Source organism: Limulus polyphemus, unplaced genomic scaffold, assembly GCF_000517525.1.
Source record: "Limulus polyphemus unplaced genomic scaffold, Limulus_polyphemus-2.1.2 Scaffold5283, whole genome shotgun sequence".
Taxonomy (NCBI): domain Eukaryota; kingdom Metazoa; phylum Arthropoda; class Merostomata; order Xiphosura; family Limulidae; genus Limulus; species Limulus polyphemus.
In genome coordinates this window covers 24,598-48,495 of record NW_013670893.1, presented here as the reverse complement: position 1 = coordinate 48,495, position 23,898 = coordinate 24,598, and the positions used below count along the sequence as shown (strand labels likewise).

The 23,898-nt window shown below is 33.6% G+C and overlaps 1 protein-coding gene across 5 annotated transcripts in view; it reads left to right on the top strand.

Moving 5' to 3' along the window:
• Nucleotides 1–22,150, top strand: part of LOC106472377 — a 38,573-nt gene extending 16,423 nt beyond the window's left edge. The window contains exons 2-5 of one of the 5 annotated variants that reach the window (XM_022400962.1): nt 1,254–1,419; nt 8,050–8,218; nt 16,620–16,839; nt 21,525–22,149. In XM_022400962.1, coding sequence (XP_022256670.1) covers nt 1,289–1,419; nt 8,050–8,218; nt 16,620–16,839; nt 21,525–21,787 — 783 coding nt within the window. In that variant the 5' untranslated portion in view covers nt 1,254–1,288 and the 3' untranslated portion in view covers nt 21,788–22,149. Of the gene's footprint in view, nt 1–1,253; nt 1,420–8,049; nt 8,219–16,619; nt 16,840–21,524 lie in introns of those variants that run through there. The other 4 variants (XM_022400963.1, XM_022400964.1, XM_013933017.2 and 1 more) reach the window with 4 other exon arrangements.
• Nucleotides 22,151–23,898: the final 1,748 nt, after the last annotated feature.

Below are 23,898 nucleotides of genomic sequence, written 5' to 3'. Positions count from 1 at the left end.
CTAGACCTTCTCTTTCCACTTCATATGTTACCCAGGGTACTAAATATGATTTGTTCCATTTCATTGTTGGGACCTGTTGATAGCACCAGATTGGCCACTACACCCTGATTTCTGCTTCTGCAGTCCATTCTGGAGTGTCCACCTCTTCCACTTCTTCTTAGGCTATCTCTGTAGAGGAAGCCATGATATGACATGGTATTCCCAGCTATCCAGAAGCTCAAGCTGCAGGCAAAGAGGTCTTACAGTTATTCACATGCCATCATAGTTTAATTTCTAGGGTTGCCATGTATCTGTCTTCAGTTATTGCTTAATCTCGAGATGAACATTTCTCAACAGAAATGACAGACATACATATCGGCAATGGTGTATTGAGAGGAGGTGGAACCCATTTCAATCAGAAGTGCCAACCATAACTCATTTTTTGACCTGGATTTTGCATCTTCCACAACTGCCCTGTTTAAAGTGGCATTATCGCCACTACATATTCTTTGTGTCCCCACTGAACAATCTGATTAGAACAGTTCTATCTGTAATAATTACAGGAAGTGAATATATATTTTGTATATAACTATGTACATATATTTATAGCTCATAATCTCATCCAAGGTACAGAAATATTTCTCTAGAAAAAAATTAATATTCAGGGGGATCTCTTGGATTTTCAGAAAAGAAGGTCCAAATAAAAAGATATTGTAGAAGTCTGAAAGGGAGACTTTTTGAAATCTGAAATATAAGTCCACTTCTGGATATTTTCCATTGATTTTTTTTATCCAATCATTCTCATTGGCTCACTAGCACTATGAAATCTAAATGACCGATACTTTTGCTACCAACAGAAATTCTTAGATTCTGTGTCTGGGACTTAACTGGTAGATCTTTATATAAAATTGTGGGAATACTTGTTTCATTCTTCAGCTGCTTTAGGTACTTAAAGTATAATTTATTACTGTAAACCCATACAGTGTCAGTATTTCTGTATAGTAAGAAGGGCTCAGAATATTAAGTTGTTAATAAGCAGAGTTCACCTTGACCTTTTCACAAACTCATCTCTAAATTTTTCTCTGTTGCAGCATTCAGCAACTTTATATCAACTGTGGTTGCTATGTGACTTGCTTATTTGTATATTCAAAATTATTTTAATATAACTTATTCAACCCTCTATACATGTTCCACTATTTCCTGATTAAATTCTGGTTCAACCTTTTTTAAAATTGAACTTTTAAGATGAATATAAATAAATTACTTTTCAACAGAAATACTGTAGCATGGCAAGCGAGTAGGCTGTAATATGCTGTACCAGTACTTTCACACCAGAACTTCTTGGAGCACTGACATAATTCTTTTCAGCATATGGAAACAAAAGTGTACTACTGACTTTCCACTCTTGCTGAAGGGTTGTACTGTCTTTGTTGCCATTGAGTAAGTATTTCTGTACCATATTTCAAGCTTTGTTTAATGTTAGTGCTTTCATATTTAAGGCTAGGTTTTACTCAAGTAAGTACATTTTAGAAGATTTTTCTAGACCTTGTACAACTGGGTTGTACTGTCTTTGTTGCCATTGAGTAAGTACTCATATACCATGTTTCAAGTCAGTGAGACATGGTGCATGTTGTTTAAATAGGTCATTCTCAATGCATGACAGAAACTCTGCCAATAAGAAAGAAATGCAAGAAAATTATGTTATTGGAGTTCTCAATACCAAAAGACTGTTCAGTTCTGCAGATTGACTATGTTAATAAAACACCAGAGGAGACATAATTGTGATAATATTTAACTCTCTGCAGAGGGGTGTTTTTTAGTGAATCAAATAACAGATTTATTGTGACACAACCTATGCTATTCACTTCTGTAAAAAAGATTATAAAAAGGTAATCAAGAGAAAAAAATCAAACAAAAGGAAAAATAAATTTATCAACAATTAAGTGTAGTTTTATAGATTCCCATCACCACTGTAGTAAATGCCAGACTTTTCTACTTGCTAAGTTGTGACACTTATTGAAGCTTTTACAGTTAACACACCATAAATTAGTTTCAGTCTTTCAACAAGTATACTTTGTGTGTGTGTGTGTGTATATATATTGAATAACAACATGGTAAACCAAATGAATGATGATTATTATACAAGTTTAATCATGTTCTTTAATTATCTTATTGCTGTGTAATAAATTTCTATCTTCTTTTGATGTAATCCATGTGTTACAAAGGATATGAAGAGATGTGAAGAACTTAAATCCATTAAAAGTACGGTATCACTAATTCTGTAGCCATGTAACTCTTACAAGTTTGTGCAGTGCTAAAGAAACTTACTAATAGGCTTGATATTTTATTACAAATTCAGCACTGAAAGTTTTTTTCAATAAGTTTTTGGGTTTCAGTTTAATTGCATGATTTGATGTATATGTTAAAGTAGGCCTTGACAAATCCCGGGCACCATATTACTGTGGCGACTAAAAACTTTCATCATTGCGCCCAGTATTTTCTTCCATTTTATTTGTAACTAGGGCTGTGCTATATAGAACTCGGATCTAGAACTGTTCTGGACTCTTGGAAGTTCGGAACTATGTTCGCATTCTTTCAGTCCTAAACCGAACTTTGTTTTTAGGATTTTAATGACAGATTTAGCACTTCTTTATGTTTTGTAAGGAATGAAGTGCAGCAATTGCACAACATGTTACTAATTTTGGGCCATTTTGTTTTTCTTCTTTCTCTCAATTCAACCAATTGGTGCATTTGTTTAGACTCAGACCGTACCAAAGGCAGTTATTAGTTCAGGCAATACTATCAAGTGGTTATTGATATAATGTGATCATTAGCACGTACTTGTTGCTGTGAAAGTATATAAATATAGCCCCCACGTTCCAGTCCAAACAGTAGTGGAGTTAGGTTGGGCACACTTTGCTCCCGAGTTTTTGGGCTGGCTCCTAGATCTGAAAATATTTTTCAAGACCTGTGTTAAAGAGATTTAGTTTATGAGTCAAGAAAATTTTCTGGTGGGTTGTTTTCCAAAGCCACTTTTCAATACTCTTTTTTTTTTTTTAATTTTTAATAGAGATTTGAAATTCTTGCAATATTTATAACCTGAATTGCCCACCAGCATTGCCAAATTCACACAAGCTTTCAGGCTACAAGAGAGAAAAACTAATACCCCCATCTGAAATTCTACACAAAATATGATAGTGGCCACACATTTTGTGCAACAAAGATTTAGTTTCTTATCTTAACTCTATGAAGCCATGACCAGTTAGATGGCTTGCTGATAGAAATTTCATATCTGGAAATGAAGCTCAAGGGTTATTGAAGTAATTTTATCTTCTTCATTTACAGCAAACTAAATCGACAACTTCTCTGCTTGCTGTTGTTCCCATTTTTACAATTATTGTCTTTGATTATGCTAGAATTAGAGATTGGAAGCTGGTAGAAATTAAAACCAGTGTGATATGATGTATCCTGCAATCAAGTGATGTTGAAGCAGAAACAGAACTCAACAGGCCTGAAAGTGGGACCTTAGTATTAGATCTTAATAATGATGACTCTCTACCTGTAAAGGAGGATTCATTTGATGAAGAAAATGGTTCTGATTAGGAAAGCATTCCCTTTACAGTCATCACTGGGTGTATTGATGGGTGTTGTAATCACTTCACAAACACAATTGAGATACTGGTGCCAGAAGTGAAAAGTATAGGTGGAGTCATCAAGTGGTGAAGATCAGCAAGAGATATAATCTCAAGCTGATTGTTCCTATGCATTCAAAAGAGCTGTTTTCTTAAACCAAACTGCTGAGCTCTGGATTATTGAGACTAAAACAGGTATATAAGATCTGTATGACTCTTCCTGATGATTAAACAGCAGCAACTTTGTTTCCAAATAGCTGGGCTGAAAGACCTAGGAAAGGAAAAATGTATGGGTGAAAGAGTATCACAGATTTTGAGAGGATGTCAAGAAATTGTTTGAATATGGTCAGCACAACTCCACTTGCAAGAAAGGTGCAATGCTAGAATATTGTGTAAAAATGAACAGGAAGATATGATCTACCTAGCAAGAGTGAAACCACACAGAGGTCACACAACTGAATAATATTGCTAATACCGTCCTGAGTTCCTCAAAGAGTTACATATATTCAGTATATTCTATATTGTGTTTTTGTAGATGCTGCTACAGTATGTGGTGACAATGAAGTATGCTGATATGCAAAGAGAGGCTTAGGAGGAAACAAGAAGAAGAAGGGTTTCCTTCCAACCAACAGATCAACTCAAAACTAAATCAGCTAAAATGTGTTGCTAAAGGGTGACAGAAAATGGTAATGTTGTTGCCATAGCTGCCCGAGAAAATTGCATGCCCATCATTATCTGATGAGGAATTATTAAAAGTAATTTAAAAAAATACTGTGATATTACTGAGTTTTATTGTTCCTTTTCATGACAATGCATTCACCAATAATGTGTGAAAATGCCATACTGCAGAATATCTAGTCATCACTGTCTTTGTTATGGTTGTTTTTACTCAGAATCACAGACAAATATTTTCCCAGTCAGTTTTAGGAGCTAGTCTGGTGTGTGAGAGTTGAGATAACAGTAGTTGTAGAAAGAAAGAGTAAAAGCAATTTCAAGGACAACAGTAATGGAGGTAGCAGCTTTAGTAGTGTCAGTAGTAATAGCAGTAGCACCAGAGTAGCATCATCACCAACACAGTACAGAAGGGAATCCTACTACAATTTGAGAGAAGTATGTTTGTTTGTCCTCTAGCTTCTCCTATGCTTTTTCATTTGGACATGTCAAATATAGTTTTAATCAACTAAGAATGATTTGGGATGTGTCAAGAAGTTATTTTTCTTTTAAAATGCATAATTACCTATTTTCAATGTTGGCTAAATATACATTAGTCAGTGGGTTTGATCTCTAGGGATAGTGGTGGGATTTCTTCTGTTTCCTCTTTCATTACAGGGGCTATACATAAAGTCTGTGCATTATCGATCATTACTATTTTTATTCATAGCTGGTAAAACATTAATTCTGTAGTTGGTCTCTGCATTGTTTTCTCCCCTTCCTGTCCTTCTATTTTTACATGGCTGTTTGACCAAGGTTTATCACTTTCATCCATTGCTGCCTACATTAGCTCTACCTAATAATTTTGGGTTTTCTCTTCTCTTGCCCTTTTTATGCTCTTTTGTTCTTTTTTGCCACCTTTGTTCTCCTTATCCTGTAGTTCTCCCTAATTAGGACCTGAATGTTACTCTCCTTACCCTTATCCTTCCCTCTTTGAGCCTTTAGTCTCTTGTTCCTTATACCATCTTTCACTTAAAACCTATTTCATACTTATTTTTTTTGACTGTTACTTTAGGAGTTCTTACGTATATACCATTGATGCATCCCATATTATTTTCCATATTTTTATATTCATCATTATCTGGATTGTACTTTTCTTCATAGAATATCTGCAGTTCTTATACGGGACAGAGTATTTACTCCTGTTTCCCTTCTTTCCATATCTCACTTTTATTCTCCTTCTGATCCAGATCATCTTCTCTGTTCCATCTGTGCAGTTCATTCCTAATTGGCCTTCACTGCTTCTTTTTGTGGTTCACTTTCCCATCTAATTATTTCTTACCTCCCTGAGATATTTCTTCTATTACCTTCACATGATGACTACAGCAGCTCATTCATCTAGTCTGTGCTTCATTGGATGTATGTTCATGTCAACTCTTTCAGGTTACCTTTCTCCAAATTCATGCAGACGAGCTCATGCAGATTTGTATGTGGACAACCCACATACTTTCATCACACATTTTCATCATCTGGCCATTTCTTCTTCCTTGGGATATGGACTTGCTCCCATCATAATTCTCCATACACCTCCCCGGTTTTTTTTTCTTTTGTCTTTTACCTTTATATGTGTCCTATTCTACATCTCAGAATCCCACTAAGTGGCATGTGGTGGTTGCCAGGGTATACTTAAATATATATTTGTACCCTGAGAGATGGGATGTTCCACAAGACCACTAGAGGTTTCCTCATAGTATCTTATTTACTAAACAAGGCCCAGTTCAAACCATACCTATTAATGGACTACCATGAGCAAAGCAGTGGTGGGATAGCTGCCAATCCCTCCAGTTCTAGTTGAATAAACCAGGACTGGCATGCTTTTAAAAATAAGGTTTCATGGTCACCCATTGCATTGTCTTATGGTGTTGTGTTCCTCTGGGCTCCCCAGTGTGCTTTCACTCCCCTTTCTTCTAGTGGAGTATGGGAGTTCTTGCCATTTACCAGTTCCTAGTTACTGGGGTAGTGGACTATAGAGACTTCCTCCTGAGTGTAACCAATTCTACTCAGTGGAGAGTAGGGCAGTGGTGTTCTGGTGGTGTAAATGGTGCAGATCCTCCTCCTAATGCAGAATGGATGAAAAATGCCTGATACTGCCTGGTTTTGAACTGCAGTTGACCCATCACATATAGTTTGATGCACACTACACCATTTAGCATGTCCATATCACTTACTTAGTTTTTGGGCTGTGCTTCATTTCCCCAAAACATACTGATGTATATCTTTATTATGAGTAAAGAGTATACCCTAGTACAGATGGGATGCAGTCTTCCATGGGCGTACCCCTATATGTTTCCATTGTATAGGGTGTCACACTCCATGAGTTCCCTTTGGGTACATTCCAAAGAGGGAGCTCATCTAGGTAACTTTTGCACCTGTCTCTCCACCTTTTCAATGTGAGATTCTAGTTATTATGTGAGTGACAGTAATGTATTGTATCAGCAGTTAACATTTTCCAACACTGAAAATGTATCTTCAATAGATGCCTCTGCTCAAACTTCCATCCTCCCAACTTTCGGTGCACCTCTTCTTGCCTAATCTCAAGTGATGGTTGAACAATCGGTATAGAGGGAGCTAGCTGTACTAGGAGGGTGTATCACAGTCTTATTGGTGGAGGGTTGTTGCATGTTACAGTTCAACACTAGCACATGAGAACATGTGAATTTAGGTGGGACCCTCAAGACTATTGGAGAACAAAAAATTGTGCATATAGAGTGCAACATAAAATTGGGAAAGGTATTATGTGAATGGATGTAAGTACCTATCAGAAATATATTTTCAGTGTTGGAAAATGTTAACTTCACATAGAATGTAGGTCATTTTATACTTCAAATGTTGCTATCTGATCAAATAAATTTTTCCAAAATGTTTTAAATGTTTTAAATTTATGTATATAGTCTAATATTGCATCATATTATCATATATTAAAAGTCTGTTATGTTGTTTGATTTCTTATTTAGTTGTATTTGAATTCTAAAGATGTAACTTAATTGTAAACCAAGGCATATTAATACCTAAAATTAATACAACCTTAAAATAGGTAATTAACTCTAGTAAATGGCAAATCCTCGAGGCCTGTACACAGTTGGCATGTAAGCTTTAAATAGTTTAAAAAGTCAGCTTGCATTTGCTTGTCATGCTGCTGCTTTGTAAATTTTCTTGATCATTTCTTTCAGGTTTGTTGACTTAATGTCTTATGTTCCCAGTACTGTAACATTATGAACATTTTAACCAACACAGCTATCTGTTTCAAAAGTTTTGACCTAGAAGGTCAGTGATTTTTTCAGTGTACAAACTAAAAAATCTTCTGAGTAAATGAAAGAAAATTGTATAGTAATATTTTGACCAGACTGTGTCTGCAATAACCAATTAACATGGCTATTCAGGCTGGCTGGGATATGGCTAACACAGTAGTGGTTGAGACATTGTTTTTATTAGCAAACCACTTTACAACAACTGTTACAGTGTGAACTGGATGAAGTTAGGGAAGTGTAACTTTTCATCAGTTTTATTTATTTCACAACAATTCAGAATTAAGATAAGGATTTCTTAGGACTATTATTCTTTTTTAACATATTTCTTTTTTTATTGAAATAAAGTGATCATTGTTCAGAAGTTGTAGAGTTACTTTCCACAAGATTTTGTAAGTGTGTATATGTACATATGGTTGTTTTATCAAAACTAGAAAAATAATACTAAAACATATCTTTTATTTCTCATTAATGCAAGTTAGATTTTATGCTGAAAAATGGAAAATGCGAGCTGTGAGGGAAAAGAATAAAATGAATGAGCAATCAGAAATCGAAGGAAAACAAGCTCCAATAGAATCCTGGGGAAATATTGTGAAAAAGAATGTTCATCTTTTCTTCCGTAATGATGATTACTCTGAGATCTTAGCAGAAGTAAGTTCCTTGAGCATTTAATGTGATACAGTATGGTTACAAAGAAAACCCTACATTTAAAGTTATTATATCTTAGAAATCATGTTTCTCCACAGGCATGTTAAAAAATCATAAGTCCAAATCAGATATACTTTCTACTGTGAATTGAAAGTCTTGTTGAGTGTGAATCCATGCTCTTAACAAATGTAACAAAACAATTCTGAATGTCTTGGGGGTGGGTGGGGGCTACTCTCATCTCTTTGTGGAACTAAGAAAACTGGTGATTGGAAAATGTCTTTGATCTTTATTGTCTCATTTATTATCTAAATATTTCTCTTTTGATGATCGAACCTATAAGGATCTCATAAAAGTTCCTTTGTCAAGGTTTGGTTGACAGATGGAGTTTTAAAAACCCTTATTTACATTTCCTCACTCATCCATCTTTGATTTTTACTTTGTGGAGGGGGAGTGGGGATTATCTTCAGAAATTATTCTCACCTCCCTGCACCATAAATAGCTATTACCCTTTGCACACTGCTGTGTAAATTCCTGCACATACTACAAGCCTAGAACAAAGCTCTCACTTCTATGTGTTTCATTGTGTATTGTGCTGGTTCATGATCTAATAGGAGGGCAAAATGCATAGTGATCCTCATGAGCTCCTGTACACAAGCTCATTCTTTCCTCTGCATGTCCTCAAGCATTTTTTTTTTCATAAAATTTACTGTAACTTTTTGTATATTGTTTTCTTCTTTCATTACTGTTCGCCATGTTTTGTTTTATTTGATTTTCTTGATTTAGTTAGAACTTTCAATTATCTTCAGCTTGATTTTCTTTTTTACCCTCTCCCTAATGGTAGGTCAAATTACACATCACAACTTTTGAGACTTGCATTCGAAACTTAATTAAACTGCTTTATTATCATTGTATACAAATAATCATATCATCAAAACATAGTCAGTGAATCAACTTTTAATATTATATAAGTTTTTCTTTATATAATGAAATATTTACAAAAATCCTCAATCTCCCCTAATATGAGAATTGTGACATTTGTTCACTAGTCTTCCCTCTTCTCTAATTTATTTACCACAACTATAAGAAGTACAGAATTTAACATACATTTCTCATTATAATAAAGATATTGCTAAGGCAAAGTCTAACTTTTCTAGCCTTCAATCTTATTTGTGTATGGAGCCATAAATTACAAAATCACACCCACCTGCTACATCCTCTTTTTTACAAATTGCCAATAGTTCTCTCCCTCTAGTGTTTTATACTGTATTATTTATAACCACTAGAAAGCCAAAGTTTTATTCTGTCAAGTAATGTATTATATTATGTTGTTTTCTATACAGAGGATTGTCTATTTCACCTTCAATTTGTTCTTCATATGTATTATTTATATATTATTATAAAAGTAAATAAAATGTAAAAGTTAAAAATTTTTTTAGGTTAGATTAGGTAAGGTAATGAAAAATTATGATAAAAATTCTTCATGAGATGCTCGTGAACAGCTTGTGCATTACATAATTTGATACAGTTTACCAAGTTATTTACAACTTGTGTGGTGGGTTTACTAGTTAGACACTGTTCAAAGGCAATAAAACAATAAAATTAGGTATAAACAGATGTATACTATTAAGAGCTTTAGGCTATTAGGATAAAAAAATTGTTGTTTCATATTACAGTTTGCACTCATTTTAGAAAGAAGAGAGGTAATTTAGATTTATTATTTATTATGGTAGTTACAAGGTTGGTCAAATTAACCTAATGGATATAGAGGCAGGGTAGAGAAAATAACAGATAAAATATATTTTACTGAAAAAAAAACATTTATTATTTATTTACAAAGTTTTAGAGATCATGCAAATGAAATTTTGCAATTTTCAGATAAAGAAAGTATTTTCAATTCTAACATGAAAATCACTTTGCACTCAGAATAGTCAACACTCTGACTTCATGTATTCACAAACAAATTATAAAATCAGATTTTTTGTGTACAAAAGACTTGTATTATTTACTAAAAGCTTGCCATATTAAAAGTTACAGTATGGAATCTCTGGTGGGCACTTTGGGATTTCAAACTTGGTTACTTCGACTGAGCCCATAGCAAGAGGGTTAATTGACCTCGTACTTTGAGGAACACGTGTCACGTGTCTGCTTGCATTGTTTAATCCATCATATGAGTTTCCTCCAGTATCCTTCAAGGTTACTGTTAGGCCCATGCACCATCACTATATGTGGTTTATTTTCTTCGTGACTGATAACATAAACAAACAAAAGGACCATCACCACATTAGTTTTGTGTTTTATGCATTCATGTTCCCATGTTTATGAAACAGACAGTAATATAACCAATATTTTGCACCATGTGATTGGCTCCAATCTGATCTTGGAGCCACGATTTCTGACCTCTCACCCTCCTCATCTTGTGTTTCTCCACTGTTGTTTCTATGCATACTTTTACATCTCATTTCCTCTTCCTGATGTGAATTAGGTAGTATTACTTTTGTTTTTCATTGCTTGAATTCCACAGATATTTGTTTATTGTTTTATCTTTCTCCAGTGATTTTTTTTCTTGAATCTCAGGCTCCCTTGTTGCATGAACCCCCTTTACCTGATTCTTTTCTTCAGTTTAGAGATCAACTTTTTTTTCCTGTACACACCTTCATCTATTACCCAATTTTTTTTTCATTCATTCCCATCCTTCATCTTCATTTGCACGCTTTCCATCATGACCTTGCACATACCCATTTTCCACTTTGTCCTCAGTTTTCTTCCATTCATCCAAGTTACATTAATTTCTTTGTTTCTAGAGTATTGTTTGTCAGGTTATCTTACTTATTGACTTTCATTTCCCCTAATTCTCTCTCTAGAACCCCCTGTCTTACTTCTTTTCTTCAGTTTTTAGGTTCTTGGTAGTATTTTTTAAATCTTGCTGTTCGTGTTGATGCATCTCTGCTCCATTTGGTGTCTTGCCCTTTGGACCAGAGGACCACAATAGGTTTTTCATCATATGTGGCCTCATTGGTCCCTCCTCCTGTTCTTTTTTCTGTTGTTTCTGTCTACTGTTTGCCCTCTTTGCTAGCCATCATAGGTCTTTGAGATGATTCGTTTCTGGTGCCACCCCTTGTCTCCAGTCCTGTAGGAGCTTTGTTCGCCCACTTATTTCTCTGATGGACCCCCTTTGCTATGCCTATTCGGTTCCTCAAGACTTCCTCAGGGGTCTTCTTTTACTTCTACTCTCCACCTCACCTGTTTCAATTTCCTTGAGATAATTCCTCAACCCCACTCTGGGGTTATACAGACATCCTTTTATTGTCCCCACAAAGATGGAAAATTGTTGGCCAAATGTCATCCTATCTCACTTGACGAAACTATGTTTTTTTTTCCTCAGTTCCTGATGGGCAGTTTCCTACTTTACAGTGGATACTCTTCCTGGTGGTGGATGACCAATTCAGGGTCTCAAACATTTCCTCTACATCACTATTTGTTTGCTCACATTTTGTATTATTTGGTTTCTCCTCAATGATCAAATATTTGGTTTTCAGTCCTTCCCTTTGTGTTGGCTCTAACCCCTCCTTTTTTTCATTGTTTCATTACTTACACCAGAAGGAGATTTCACCTACATTGGTTTTTGTCTCCTTCCAGTTGCCAATCTTCACTCATCACAGTGGCTCTAATTTGAGTTATTTTTGTACTTTCTTTTTCCTGGTCTCATAATCACCTTATTCAACATTCTGTACTTTGGAGATCGTAGAACACATTGTGTGACCAGTGTTGCCTCACAGGGAATACTTATTGAAAATCCACATAAAGTGGGGGAGCATGGAAAGTGTTAAGCCCATCTGCCCCTTCTCATTGCCTGATGTTGTACTGTTGAGATGAGGTTTTCCACTAGACTATCCAGTGATGTCTACGTGTGTGTGTGTGTGTGTGTGTTTGTGTCTATATATATATTTATAAATAAAATCTTCGAGGCTATTCTCCACTTGACAAAAATATGAAAGTCAGCACTAGGTATGGGTCTGCCCACAAACCTGGCTTTTGCCTGCTGTCTTTAGTCGTGGTAACCCATTGCACTGTCTCTCATTGTAATACCTAATTCCAGATGAATGTGCCTGATGACAATGATTCATGTACCTCTCTCATGTTCTCCCCCATGCAAGTTCCACCCTCTTCAATTCTTCTAGTGGAGTATAGGAGAACCCTTGTTTCCCAGTCCCAAGCTCTTAGGAAGTCAATATGGAGAGTTTCTCATTGGGCAGTACAATACCAATGTTAGAAGACTGAGTGGACTCACACACCTTGCTTGGAAAGTAGGATTGGGGTGTTACCTGTAGTGTACTACAGGTACCCACTATTTTATGAAGTAAGTCATTGCAAGTGGTTATGGCCAGCTGGATGAGTCATGGGTTCACTTTGGGACACAGATCTCAGATGCTACCCCTGGCATCTAATTTTTGTGGTATTTCATGTAGGTATTCCTCCAACATGGAATAGCCTGACAATATAGGCCTAGCCACACTAAACACTTGTGCTCAGCTGTTTTCCAGTGAGATTATGTACAGTTGAATAATCTGCCATTTCATCCACTCTAATGACATGTTAGCACTCAGCAAAAGATTCTTATGACAATATCTTTTTTTCTTCAACCTCTACTTGGCGAAGAGTATTCCTTGCTTGAAATGGATATAGTTTCCCACTGAGTGCTGCCTCCCACCTCATACATGTCACACTCCATGGGCTTTCACTATTTTCATAGAGGAGCTCATCTTTCTAATTTCTCTGCCCCTCCACCATCTTCAGTGTAAGATTCCAGCTCTTTGTGGTGCAGAGAAGTGAGTAGTGTTATTGAAGTTAACATTTTCATTATCTGGAAATATATTTTAGATAGATACCTCCCCATTTTTGACGCTTCATCAAAAATAACATGTTTTCACACACTAGTTCTCCCAAGGATTACTTGCATAGAGAGCTATAGTCTAATGATTATTACATTGTATACTGTGCAATACACATTGACACATGTAAGGAAGTGGAAACTTTGTTCAAGGCTTCTGGCATGTGCAGGTACTTACATGGCAGTGCTCATGAGGTAATAGCTCTTTGTGGTAAATGAAAGGTTAACTTTAGAGTCTGCAATATTTTCTGATATCCCATTCTAAAATCATTCTTTTATAGATTTAGGCTGTCCCAAATGAGTGTCAGGAGCTCCTGCTCCTGTTACTCTACTGAGGTGTTATAGTACTCACTAAAACTTTGTTGTGCTATATTTCAAAAGGCATGGTTGGACTTGATCTCACTGGCTTTATTTGCTGCAGTTTCTCTACTGTTTTGGCTACATTCGCATCATGTCACTCTCTGAATTGGTATTTCGGTCATCCTGTGCTTGGTGCCTTAGTGATAGCAGTGCACATTTTCTGATACTTTACTGGTTTGAAGCTCTAAGTCCATCTTCTATGACAGTGGACACTTTGAGTCTTTTTGGAAACATTTGTTTCTCTTTACTTACCTACTTTATCTTCATTCTCAAATATTGGCTAAGATAAGATCAGTTAATCCCATTGTCCAGTTCTTATTGCCTCATGCTGACTTGCTTTATAATGATTTAAATTCTTTTAGTCTGTCTCAGAGAAATCCTATTCCATTACTTTTGGTAAATTTTCCATGATGACAATTTTTCTTATATGATGTTACCTAGTCTGACTGACCTCAATTTTATTTCTGATGAATGTGTTTTTTATGACCAATAAGGCTGTTTGATCCTGATGTGAAAGAATGGAATATTTTCAAGGGGATCAACATTAGTTGTTTATATTTTACAATGCTTTATGTTCTACGGGTCTTACTTCACTCCAATGAATTTGTTTGCACATCTGGTCCATCTTGTTTATCAAGTTATTCCTGTCTACTTTAAGTGGATTTCAGGTTACATCACATATTTAGCATTTGGCTACCTAAGTGTTAGGCCTCCTGGTCTCTATATCATGTAGTAGACATCATTTGGCATTTTGGTTGTTCTTCAGACTCAATGGAATCTGTTTCTTGTGAGTTTTGTATTTCCTGCCTAATAGCCATTATTAACTGTTTCCAGGGTGTCTGGAATTGTGAATAATTTTGACTTCAAAACAAATAGTACAAAACAAGGAAAGTATAATAATTAAGTACCGCCTCATCTTATGTATTGAGAACCCATATTTATATCAATTCGTCCAGTCACATTTTCTTTAATTTCTGCATTTTTCATAGGCAACCCAAGTATTTCTGTATCACCTAAAACCCCTGTTTACAAATCAATGGGTATCTGCAGTTTAGGAATTATTTCATTATATATAATGGAATAATATGAATTAAGTATGTGCTTTTATAATTGTATAGCTGAGTTGTTCCCCCAGGAATCTACCACTGCAGTAGTAGGGCATAGTATTTCTCCTTTCTATTTATGCCACTATTGTTGGCTCCACAGGTTCAACCTAACATCACTCCTTTGATTAAATTAATGGGTGTCATGGGTGATGAGTTACTCTGCTGAAAATAATGCTTTCTTTATGAGTGTCTTTTAGATCCTGTCTTTTTATAAAGCTTGTCAATTCCACTCATTTTTCCTCAAATCTGCAAACTATTTTCTTGTTCTGGATTGTGCTTCAACTTTGTTTGTCTACATATTTCTTGTAGTCTAGATTATTTTCCTATATTGTAACTTTTAATTTGATACTTTTCATGTTCATTTGTTCTCATCTCCTTTACAGTGTGAGTATTCTGAACTTAAAAATTTCAAATGGTGAGTCTACCTGATTTGAATTCTACATTTTTGTAATTAAAATGAATTAGATTTTTTTTTCTGAAAAACCTTCCCTTCAATCTCCCCACAAATGAATTGTCATCATGGTTGCAATTTTCTGTAAAATCTAAATTATGGTGTGAAAGCAGACCTTATGTAAGTAGCTATTGCCAAGTTCTGATCGAGTAGCTAATTTTAAAACATTTATAAATGTCTTGGTTATAAAGCCAGTTAAAGTATAATAGTTATAGGAAATTGTTTGCTTTATGAGTATTATTATTTTGTGTTCTAAGTGCATGAAATAAATAAACATTGTTTAACATACTATTACCATCATTACAAATAAAGTAGGCTGACAACCAAAACACAACAGGCCAAATGAAAGTACTTGTTTTTTATGTATATTAGTTATTTGTTGTTATAAAAGTAACTAAAATGTCAAAATTAAAAACTTATTATATTAGATAAGGTAAGGTAATGAAAAGATCTAACAAAAAAAATTTCTCCACAAGGTATGCTCATGTGTGTAATTTACGCTTTACGTAATTTGATACCCTTTGATACTTTAGCTATGTATTTGCCGAGTTATTTATTATTAGTTAGACACACTTCAAAGGACAATAAAATTAAGTATAAACAATGTAGACTGTTATGACCATAAGTTATTTAGGTTAAATTATTGTAGTTTTCTTTTACAATCCCCAGTCATTCTAGAAAGAAAGTTATTTTAGATTAATTTTGGATTTTTTCTTTTTTTTTTGTAGTGGCTTTAAGGTCAGTCAAATCAACCAGTTGTGTGTATAATTAGGGTATAGAGAATAATAGATGAAATATAGTTTTACCGAAAAAGAAACATTTGATATTCATTTAGGAGATTTCAGGGATTATGCAAATGAAATTTGAAAACTGTAAGATGAAAAAAAGTATTTTTAATCTTAACATGAAAACCACTTTGCTCTTGGACTAATCAACACTTTGACTCTATATACTCATGGTTGGATCTTTAAAAAGCATCTGGTTTTTTGTGTACAAAATGCTTACAGTGTTTACTAACAGCTTTCCAAATTTCATGAACATACAAATACCACATTATAAGTTATAGTATGGATACTTTCATAGTTTCCTGGTGGTTACAGGGTTGGTCAAAATTACCAAACCTATATCAGGAGAGCTAATGAAAATCTTAATGTTTTAGCACGAGTAGTTATGCATTATGAACCAGTTTTCAGTTTCCATAAAGAAAATCCTTACTCTATTATAATTACATTAAAGCAACAGTAGCAAATGTTGCATTATGATAACTTGAAGTTCTCAAAAATAGCTAAAAGAAATTAGATATTTTCCACAGCTACATTCTAATAAATATCTTGACAAGTGCTTTTTATTTGTCATATTAGTTTTCTTTTTATAATTAATTTGTAATACAAATACACTCATCTTTCATAGTTTGATATAACTTTTTCCCACCAGCCATAATGCTATATATCTGGTGGCCTCCTCTTTTTACTATTACATTTCACTTTCAATTTATCAAAAAATTTAACAATAGTTTCAGTAAAAGTTCATGTTATACATGTGTGTTCTCATAGATAAACATATTACAAAGTTATTGTATATTTGTTTTATATTCTGTAGGTGCTTAAAGCTGCAAAGACTGAAGAATATCATGAAACACCAAAAAAAGAAAGTGAACCAGACTTTCAGAGACTGTACAGTTACTTAGTAAATCTTCTGGAGGGTGATATTCCACCTGACTTACCACCTGCAGAGAGTGAAGTTATAATTTTGCTTCTTAAAGATCTTGCTCAAGTGGTAAAATATCCTCTTTTTCAGGAAGAAAAGGAATTCCTTAGGAGTAAGTTATATAGTAAATTAGGAGATATAGATGTTGTATGAAGAGTTATTATTATTTTTTGGAAATCCTGATTTGTGAAAAATTTAAATGCACTGCTAAAAGAAATACTTTTAAAGCTTACACTTATCAGGCAGTTGGACTGAACTGATATTGTAGAATTTTTATATGCAATAATTGCAAATATACTTTGTGTATCTTTACAAAATTTGATAAGCTTTTAGTTTTTTTTTACAAATAATATGGTGTACACAGACAATCAGAACTTGCTTATAGAATATTTTTCTAAAGATTTGCGTGTGATGTTACCAATTTAGCCTGATTCAGACACTGACTAGTTTTGAGGGCAAAGTAAATTTCATGTTAAGAATAAAAATGAGTTTTTCGATTTGATTACTTGCCTCCTTTCACAGTTACAGCTACTCTTCACTTGACTGCCCTCTAGTGTGCAACTTTTAGCTCACCACTAGTCTTGAACACTCACCTAATTTTATGTGTGTACTATGTGGTTCAGTTGCATTTAAGCATGTAAATTAGCATGCAACAACTCCATCAATAGGAGTGTGACTCACCCTCCTATTGCAGCTTACTCCGTCTATGCAGTTGAACTTGACATTCATTTCTTGATTTGGCACAACAGTTTTAACCCTATGATATGTTGACCTACTTACATTATGAGTAGGTACGTAACACTTATGAAAGTTCTTTACAAAAATGAAATTGTTTTCAATTTGACATGAATGGCCCTAAAAGTATAGTTTCAGAAAATAAGATATCTAATTCTGATTTTTTCTACTATTTGTAATAAAACATTCGTTATTTAATGTAGTTACTTGCATTCGGTCTCTTCTGGTTTCTACACCTGTGGTGAATGGTTGAAGACCCTCCTACTGTCCAATTCCTCCTGATGCCACTAATTTGGACTGGTGTTGACCTCCTGATTATGATCCAACGAGCTTTTCTCACTCTACATACTTTCCTCTTCCTTTTGGATTAGGGATGAATCACTTGTTTCGTCATTTGATTGAGACACAACACCAGTTGGCTCCACTTGGGTGAAGAGTATACCTGATTCAGATGTTGTGAGGTCTCTCATGGGTGTACCACCTCTACACAGAAGTGGCACACTTCAGGAGAACTCTTCAGATGCTTTTGAAGGGTACTCATCTAGGTAGTTTTCAAATTGCAAATATATTTTCAATAGATACCTGCTTCTGCCCATCCTCCCCACTTCCGGTGTTACTTTTTGTGCCTAATCTTGAAGTGAAGATTTGTCACAACTCCATAGAGGGAGTCAGCTGTAATAGGAGGGTGTGTTGCACTTCTACTGGTGAAGGGTTGTCACGTGCTAATTTACGTGCTTAAACACAGCTGAACCACATGGTATACATGTGGAATTAGGTAGGATTTCATGGCTAGTGGTGAGTGAAAATTTGTGCTCTAGAGGACAGTCAAATCTAGAATAGCTGTAACTTTGCGAGAAGAGTAGGTATCTATCAAAAAATATTTTTGTCTAAAAAGATATTAACTTTCATCTTACAGATCTCGTGTTTTGTTTGCATAATTTCTTGAACCTCTTAAATGAATATGGAAAGATTTTTTTCTGTAATATTTCATAATATATTTTTTATTTTCTTTACACTAGCTGTAGTGAAGTGAGGAATGCAGGGTAAAATTAAAAGTTGAAAAATATAAAATAAAGCTAAATTACCCATTTTTTCTTTCTAGAATGACTGCATATTGTAAGAGAAAATTATACTATTTATTTTTACAACCAAAGCTGATACTTTTCAAATCTCCTGGTCATTTAAGAGTGGAGAATAGCTCAGATACTTCAGTAGGGATTTTATTCTAGTTTAATTTGTCTTCTTTGCTACTAATATTACCTCATTAATTTGTGCTTTTACTACCATAATGAGACTGTCATGCCAACTTCAGAAGGTAGGTTTTTTTATATCTCACCAGGCCTATGCCCTGGTGACTTTGTTTTGGTTGTGCAGAATTGTACTTGTGTTAAGGCTTGTTTCATATCATAGATATATTTTAGTTTTTTCAGTTTGCCCCTAAAAAAAGAAAAGTCCACCTTTTGAAAACTCTTGTGTTATACAGGATTGTATCTCTGTGTTAACTTAATTTCTTGAACTTGTGTTTTTCTAACATCATATTTTATTCATTAATATATATTTTTAACAAAAGTAACTGAAATGTAAAAATAAAAACTTGTTACATGGGATAAAACTGAAATAAAAAGAAATATATTTTTTAGCTTCTACTAAACTATGAGAAACATAAAAATATTGTAATGCATCCTATTATTCTTGTTGTCTTAAACTCTCATCACGCCTACTGAGGGATTTAATACTATTCACAGAAGTTGCTGTTCAAAGAGCAGTAAAATTAAATTAAAGTAGTTGTGAGAAGTTATGAGGCCCAAAGCATTTAATATGTATAATTAAAGTTGTCTGCTAGAATATGCAGTCACTAGTAAAAAATTATTTTTGATTTTATTTAATATTTTTCAACTTTTCCTACAGATGATTTCAACACTAGGTCAAAAAGATAGCTGTACTTGTATTTCAACACTAAGTCAGAAAGCGAACTATGCATACATATCAACACTAGATCAGAAAGCTAGCTATTCATCCATATCAATACTTGGTCAGAAAGCTAACTATGCATACATATCAACACCAGATCAGAAAGCTAACTTTACATACATATCAACACCGGGTCAGAAAGCTAATTATGCCTAAACATCAGTTAAGAAGACTTTTGTATAACTAGTTGTCATCTAGTTAGGGTCATAAATAATTTACAGGGTTGTCACTAGGGTTCCACATGAAGGGTCATAGACTCTCAACTTTTTTTTTTCAAGGGTAGAATTTAATATACTAAAAAAAAAAGCAAAAACACTCCAGTGTCAATGAAATACTGTATTTACAATGTACACTGCATGTTTACCTTCTGCAAGTGGAAAGAGCATGTTAATGTTCAATGAAAAACCCCTAAAACCTCCTAAATATAGATATATTTCTTTTAGAAAAAGTAAAATTTTTTTGTGTTATTTTCTCTACCCCTAACTCTATGTGAGGTTGGTTGATTTGACCAACCTTGTAATCACCATAAAACAAGTAGAAAATAATAAATCTTCCCTATTTTTTTTCTGGAATGACTGCAAATTGTAACATAAAACCACAACTGTTTATCTTAAGTAGCTTAAAGCTTGTAAGGGTATACATCTATTTATAATTAACTTTTATTGTTATATTGCCCTTTGAACCATGTCTGACTACTATTTGTGCCAAATAAATTGGAAATCACATGGCAAACGTGCAGCTCACATTACGGTATCGAATTACATAATGCACAGACTACCTGTGAGCATACTTCATAAAAAAAGGTTATTATTATTAATATTATTTATAATAATAAATAAAGAAAACACATGAAAAAAAAATGATAAAGTACTTTTGATGTTTTTTTTTCTTTTCTCTTGACTGTTAATGAAATTTAACCCTACTTTTTCATACTAATTGTACTACTGCATTGAATAATTTCTATTTAATCAAATAATGCACCAAAGAACACAGAATAATAACATGCAAGAAACAAACAATGTTTCATAACTATCATAATTTTTCAGCCTTTCTAATTGTGCAAAAAAGCCATTAAAAATTCAGCATAAAGTGGGAATAAAGTTTTAACTGGAAAGAAAATGAACAATTCTCTCTACAGACAACAACATAATATATTATGTCATTTGATAGAGAAAAACTTTGGCTTTGTATTGGTTATATATAATATGGTCTTGAATGTCAGAGAGAATTACTGGAAAGTTCTGAAAGGGAGAATGTGAGAGATGGGCAAGGAAACGGGATTTGATTTTCTATTTTATTGCTTTTAACTAAATAAGATTGAAGGCTATATAAATTATTCTATGACTGAATGTTGAATACATTGTAATGAGTAATTTACATAAAATTTCATACTTCTCAGAAGGGTGGTAAAACATTTGAGAAGAAGGAAGGTATAGATAACAAACGTCACAGTTCTCATACTAGGGGAGATTGAGATTTTTTTAAATATTTCCTTATAAAATTAAGAACTTAAAACTTAAGTAAAACTAAGCTTTGATTTATTATCAACATTCCGATGCCAGGTTTATTCATATACATTTATAATAAAGTTTATTTTAATTTTGAATGTAACTATTAAAGATTGTGACATGCACACTTTGACCTACCCAAGGTGAATAGGTTATTCATGTGGTACTTTCACATGGCTTTATTTTAGTGCAATTTATTGTCATTGATGAAACCCATTAGAAGTTGGTTGTGGACAGCTGTGTGCAAACTGTTCGCTGTTTAGTTTGTTGTGGTACAAAGTTCAAAGCAAAGTGCTTGTGCTTGCCTAGTGTATGGGGTGTTTTGCGGTGTGTATTCAGTATTCAGGGGATCAAATCTCATTGGTCTCAACAAATTCTTGTTTGTACGGGACCCAGGAGTTTGGATTAACTAGAACCCTGATTTAAGAATTCACAAAAGTATTAAAAAAAGCACATGAAGTTTTCAGTTTTTAGTACATTTTAATATTTTTGTTTGTGTTCTTGAAAATAAAATATGAAGAAGCAGGGATTTTAAATTGCTGATAACAGTAAAACTTCAGTAAGTAATTTTGTATTTTATTAGCTTTTAACACAGAAGAACAGGAGAAGTTTACAACAGGCCAGACTAAAAGACAAGAACAACAAGAAGTTTCCAGTAGTCCAAATCATATTCAAAATGTAAGCTGTTCCTCAGGAGGAAGCAGTAGGCATAAGAGATCCTTAAAGTTGCTACCAAATACAATTAAAAGCCTAAAAGTGCAAAATTGTTTCAATCCTCTGAAGATTCCTGTTTCCTTACCAGAAAAGGAAATGGAATTTATTAAGAAATGGAGAATCAACTTTTAATCAGTTCATGCTTTTTTGTTCACTTATGTAAAGATTACTATGTCAGGAAATTAGTATTTATCCTGGAAATACTACAGCATTTTTATACTTTTAAGTTTAAATGTAGTCCAGATAAAATAATAGCTTATTTTAGGTATACTGAATGTTTTGTGTTATTAAATAAGATCGTGTTCAGTGTAGTATTGTGGAAACATTATGTTGTTGTCATATTGATAAACATATAAAGCTGATGATATAGAAAAACTAATAATAAAATATGCTGTTAAAATATGTACTCATGCTTAGTTTTCTTTTATCACAGTAGAACTGTTTTGAATGTTTAATTAGGTAAAGCATTTTGCTTTAATTGAATTTGTTTTACAAAATAAAAAAGTGAGCAGTTGAAGATTTATGGTTATAACTAGTTACCATATTAATTATTATATTAGTTACTGGTAAGTGTTTTCTTCATGATATATAATGTAAGATAATACGCTTTCAAGTACAGGTTACACAAAGCTGTAAGATATGTGTATCACTACTGAAGTATTATATCAAAAAATTATCAGTATTTGTTTCATCTAGATAAATATTTGTACATACATATATCCAACATAATGTACAGCCCTGGAAATACAGTAACAGTAAAAAGCGTGTTTACCAATGTCACAGCAATGTGCTATTTAACCCTCTACTAGACAACAACAACATATATATGCTAGTATAATACTAGTTCTACATTATAAGTCTATCATCAAATATTGTATTTGATCATATATGCTGTTCATCTTTAAATTTATTGGTGATCTATTCATTTGAATTTTATTCCAAATTACCCCTCAAGGGAACATTTATGAAAAATTACTGAATATTTGTGTAACAATTTTAACTGATAGGGAACATTACACAAGTAACCACACATGATTGAATATGTATCTCTCTGCAGATTATACAGATATTTTTGAGAAAGTACGTTTAATTCTGGTGAGAGTGATGTATAACTACTCTTTTGGATAATGGTTTCTATTTATTCTCCTAGTAGAGGAGATTTCACAGGTAAAGAAATATGAAGTATAAATACTGGAATAAAAGTTTTGGACAAAGCAAAGTCATTGCAAAAAAACAGCAGCTACTATTATACACTTATTTGTATGTTCTGAGGAAATAAATTTTAAAAATTAATTTTGAATAGTTTCGAGTTCAAAATAGTTACATAAATCTGGATTTGAAGAAAATATTATTGTAATCGTATGTTCAAAATTTTCTTACCTTGTATCTTTTAAGTAAAGACATACAAAAAGTTTCACAAAAAAAAGCAAGAAACTTGATCTCCAGATGGTTTTTGTAAATTATTGTAATAAGTTTCAAACAGTAATTGAGTGTAATTTTTTGGATTGCATTTTTTGGAAAAGAGGGTACAATATTATAAAGAAGGTAAAGTCAAATAATTTCATGTTAAAAACTATAGCATCTATAAAAAAAAAATATATACACAAAAATAACCTTAAACATTCTTTGATTTGATATCCCAACTGTGGGGAAAAGCATTTTTTTTTACACCAGTGTCTATAAAATGATAGTGTGAGGGTTGTTTAGTTAAATGAGGGGAGTAACTAATTAATCTCAAACGAATATATCAAAATTTATATGTTTTATGAAGTTCATCTGGCAGCATTTTAAAACAGATGTGAAGAAACAAAAGTTTTTACCTGGAAGAAAAATATATCTGACAACAGGTAAAACAGTCTATTCAGAGCTCAATCTGCAAGCTCTTTTAAAAGCATACAGGGGGATTTGGGACTAAGGTTGTAGTACATTAAACAGTGAGGACAGAGAAGCAAAGAAATGGGATTTGTAACACTTCAGCGCTATCAGTCATAAATAATAGGAGGCTCTCTTGTATTACTAAGGCTTTCTTAATGAGTTAAGTTTCTCAGGGTTGCAGTTTATCTTTAAACCATTCACTGACTGGAAAGACTCCTTCTCTGTTGATTCTTTGCATTAATTGAGTTGCTAGAGTTTTCAAGTCAATTTGCTCAACCCAAAACTGGTAATTCCAGAGAATTGACTAATGGCTTACTTTACAGTAATTTTTATGGAAACCCACTATGATAAGCTGTATTATGACCCAG